This window comes from Brassica napus, chromosome C1 (assembly GCF_020379485.1).
Source record: "Brassica napus cultivar Da-Ae chromosome C1, Da-Ae, whole genome shotgun sequence".
NCBI lineage: Eukaryota > Viridiplantae > Streptophyta > Magnoliopsida > Brassicales > Brassicaceae > Brassica > Brassica napus.
The window spans coordinates 15,293,538-15,297,309 of record NC_063444.1 but is presented as its reverse complement, the minus strand read 5'-3'; the positions used below and the strand labels follow the sequence as shown (position 1 = coordinate 15,297,309).

Below are 3,772 nucleotides of genomic sequence, written 5' to 3'. Positions count from 1 at the left end.
GGTCCAAACAATTAGGCATTAATAATAGAAAGTTTAGAGGCTCGAGAAAGTGAAACAGAGAGTTGCTTGGAGAACACATGAATTGCCTTTGTACAACTGGTTTTCAAATCCAGAGGGACTATGCATATTAATTAGAAGGATACAAAACAAAACGAACTAAAAATTAGAGACAGAAGCTATCAGTTGCACGTCCCAAACTTCTACTTCAAAGAGAGTCTTCACAGTTCATGGTTCCATCCTAGTTACTTCCCCACTGCTTGTGACCAGGTACCCATTTAGGACACTTGGGGCTGAAGTAACTATCAACAACTCTTGAATTCAATAGCTCAATTATTGGAGCAAACTTCACGCATCTCGGCGTCTTATACTGATTAATCGATGCTCCCAAGCAGATCGCATAATCCATGAGCTTATCGAATGTCCCTGCCTCAACAATCTTGATCTCAAGCGGGCCTATGGACTTGTCACTAACCCTTCCTTGTCTATAAACAGTGTTGAGAGACTCTTCTAGGGCTAAGCAGCAATCCTCAAAGACTGAAGGAGGGATCGGTGTGTTTCCATCCAAACATAACTCCCAGAAAAGGACATAATGGCCAGGGATAGAACTTGTATCCGCATAGCTCGTGTACTCAGAGACAGATGCATCGAATGGGACGAGGTGTGTCACTGCGTTCTTGACTGCGTTTTGAAGCTCAACCTCGTCGGTCTTGTCGGAATCTATACTCAACACCACATTCTTGCGGCATATGAAACTGAATTGAGGTGCCTTGTTCTTGAAGCCAGTCACTTTCAACAAATCACCAACTCTGTATCTACAAAGTCCTGCAACAAAAAATAAAAAAAAGCAGACAAGCATTAGACTTAATTAAACCATTAATTTTTTTAATCTTTTTACTATAAATTAAGGGTAAATTTCTTAAATATCTTTTTTTAATTTTTATCAAAAAAAAAAATACCACTTTATTATTCTATATTCTAAACTTTAAACCCAATCTTACCACATAAATATTAAACCCTAAACTATACTCACTAAAATCGAACTAACATGTTTTTTTTTTAACTTTTAAGTAATACTATTTTAGTGACTTTTCCCTTTGTGTGTCAATTTAAACAAAATAATAATTTAATGCTATTTAAAGAATTGTTTTTGTAAATTAATAGAAGATTTTCTTACCGGCATAAGTTGTGACAACAAGCTCGTACTCTTGGCCAAGCTTAACATCAACTAGATCAACAAGCTCTTGTTGCTCTTTTTCAGTGAGTGCCTTAGGTAGATTGATGGAGTTAGTAACACCTGTGTTTCTATGAACAGGCAAAAACTCGAAATAAGCCATGGTTGGTATGAGCGTGTAAGAGACCTCGCTAGGTTTGCAGAGTGGCCTCAAATTCACACCAAAGTAACACTCGGAAGAAGCGTACATTGTGCAGACAAGAGGCAAGCCATTGCTGTAGTAATCCAAAGTTGGAATGTACTGAGACATTGTCCCGGTCACAATCACATCCACATACTTTGTGTTAGGCCATAGCCTAGTGATGATCCCTTGCCAAGATTTCTTTTTGCACTCTGACTCCACGAACTCTGCGAGTTTGGGGCTCGGTTTAAGGATCTTGGCGACGGCTTCACGCACCGAAGGATCGGTTATTGAGGAACTTAGAGTACCGGTTCTGATGTCACGGACCAGCTCGGTCCAATGCTTCTCAAGAAACTTGATAGCTCTGATGAAACCAGAGGCGAAGACAGCGCCTACTCGGAGAACCTCATGGTGTTGGCATAAGCCACACAGCATCTGAGAGTACATGCTTTGGTAAGAGTCAGAGCAAAGGATGGTCTCGTTGGGGCTTGTGTAGTTGGTGTAAGGGTCAAAAGGTCTTTCTTTGAAATGGGAAGATTTGTAGTAACTGGTTAAGACAGGACGAGCAGGGAGGCCTCCTGGTGTCTTGGACTCAGACTTGATGAACAAGAAATACATTCCTTTGCCTTTGTCAAGACCAGGAACAAACTGGCTCATCACGGGCATCAAGAAGCTGTAGAGAAATGATCTTCTGTCTAGTTCCTCTTCGATCGTTGGCATTAGCTTCCTCTCTCCACCAGATGTCCCAGAGCTGTTAAAGAACATATTAAAAAGACTTGTTAGACTTATTGATTGTTGAGAAAAATTCATGAAAAAGATGTTAAAGTATCGATCTTTTGGGTTTATTAAACAACCCATCACCGGAAAACAACTTATGAATCTTTCAATCTTACTCAAAATAAACATGAAAAAGAGACAAAAACAGAGCATCGACCAAAAATACAACAAAAACAGAGCATTGACCAAAAAACACAAGCAAAAACAGAGCAAGCACAAGCTAAAACAGAGCATCGACCCGAAACACAAGCAAAAAAACAGAGCATCAGGAAGAAGAATAGAGAATGTTAGAGACGAACCTGGTGAGGAACTCAGAGATGGGCTTTGAGGAGAGGATAGGAGATTTATCACCATTAGCGATCCTGTTGATCTCAGGCTGGATATCCTCATAGGTTATAACCGGCATCACGTTTTTGAAGGTGTCTCGGTCTGTGCGACCATCGAGGTCATGTCGCTTGAGATACTCCACGTCAGCATTGCGGGTCAAGATCTCCTCCAAGACCCTTCTCTGGACTTGGTCGGCGTTGGAGGTCAGCTCTTCGATTAACTGAAGCCTCCTCTTGTTCTTCTCGTCGAGCGTCAGGTCGAAAACCTCTAAAGATTCATTTTTCGGTGCTTCAGGCATGGTTTGGTTTCAGAGAAAAGTTGAAAAGGATTTGAGAATTGTATTGGTTTTTAGGAGCTTTTAGTGTGTGAGGAAGAAGGAAAGAGAAGAGCCCATATATATAGAGGGGAATGAGAGGAAGGTGAAACCCGGCATGTACGTGGAGAACGGTGAGGGGTATAATGGTCATTTATTAATTAGTTAATCAGGCAATTAAGTGAACGCTTACTAATCTTGCTTTTAATTGCACTAATTAAATCAAATTCTTTTATGCAAACATAAAGGGGACTATAACGCTTACTCTTTTTTTTTTCCGTAACCCGTACTGGATGAATAAAGGACATCTATCACTATATAAATCTATATTATAATAGATCAGTTTTTGCTCGTTCAGCGCGCCACGTCATTGTTTTGTGGGCCCCATTTTTAAAACGTGTAAAAAAATGTCAAGTCCATGGCTCGAACCCAGATTATTGAAATATAAACACCAACATTTATACCACTAAGCTAACTGATACCTTTGTACATTGATGGTCGAACCTAATATATATTTATGAAGGTCGGAAGCCCTTGCTTCTTCGGCTTCCTCTGAGGGTCGGACCTACAGGCTACAAGTGTGTTATGGGTTTCATTTTTAAATGGGATTCATCACGTTATATGAAAAAAGCTTAAGTTTGCAACAATTATGGTTTTCCTATATTGTAAACTGTTGTAGTTTAATATGAGTTCTTTTCATCATTGTCTCAAACAAATCTGAGTTACAGAGTTGCGCCGTGTGTATGTTCGTAATCTATTTTTTCACCGGTGAACTCTTCATATCCCCATCTTAAATCGCTTGATCATAAATGTTCCTGATTTGTAGCTCATCTATAAACCATATATATATAATTCTCATCTTCGATGAACTCAATCTGCATCTCCACAAAACTCATTGATTCCTCTTAGCTTTAACCATCTTCTAGAAAATGTTTCTCTCTGCCTCTCCAGTTCGTCAAACCGGCGTCCCAACGTCCGCCACTCAACCTTCGAGTCTCTCCGT

At 40.0% G+C, this 3,772-nt stretch overlaps 1 protein-coding gene across 1 annotated transcript; it reads right to left on the bottom strand.

Moving 5' to 3' along the window:
* On the bottom strand, positions 1-2,836 carry LOC106376087 (indole-3-acetic acid-amido synthetase GH3.5). Its single transcript, XM_013816133.3, has 3 exons — positions 2,429-2,836; positions 1,175-2,103; positions 1-822 (listed from the first exon to the last, which is right to left on the bottom strand). The coding sequence occupies exons 1-3, from the start codon at positions 2,752-2,754 to the stop codon at positions 239-241; spliced, it is 1,839 nt and encodes a 612-aa protein (XP_013671587.1). The 5' UTR covers positions 2,755-2,836; the 3' UTR covers positions 1-238.
* Positions 2,837-3,772: the final 936 nt, after the last annotated feature.

Excerpts from the sequence above, each read along its gene's own strand:
- LOC106376087 (XM_013816133.3), bottom strand. The coding sequence starts at position 2,754 with ATGCCTGAAGCACCGAAAAATGAATCTTTAGAGGTTTTCGACCTGACG. Across the intron at positions 2,104-2,428 it reads ATCTCTGAGTTCCTCACCAG|CTCTGGGACATCTGGTGGAG; the intron begins GTTCGTCTCTAA and ends GTTCTTTAACAG. Across the intron at positions 823-1,174 it reads TGTTGTCACAACTTATGCCG|GACTTTGTAGATACAGAGTT; the intron begins GTAAGAAAATCT and ends TTTTTGTTGCAG.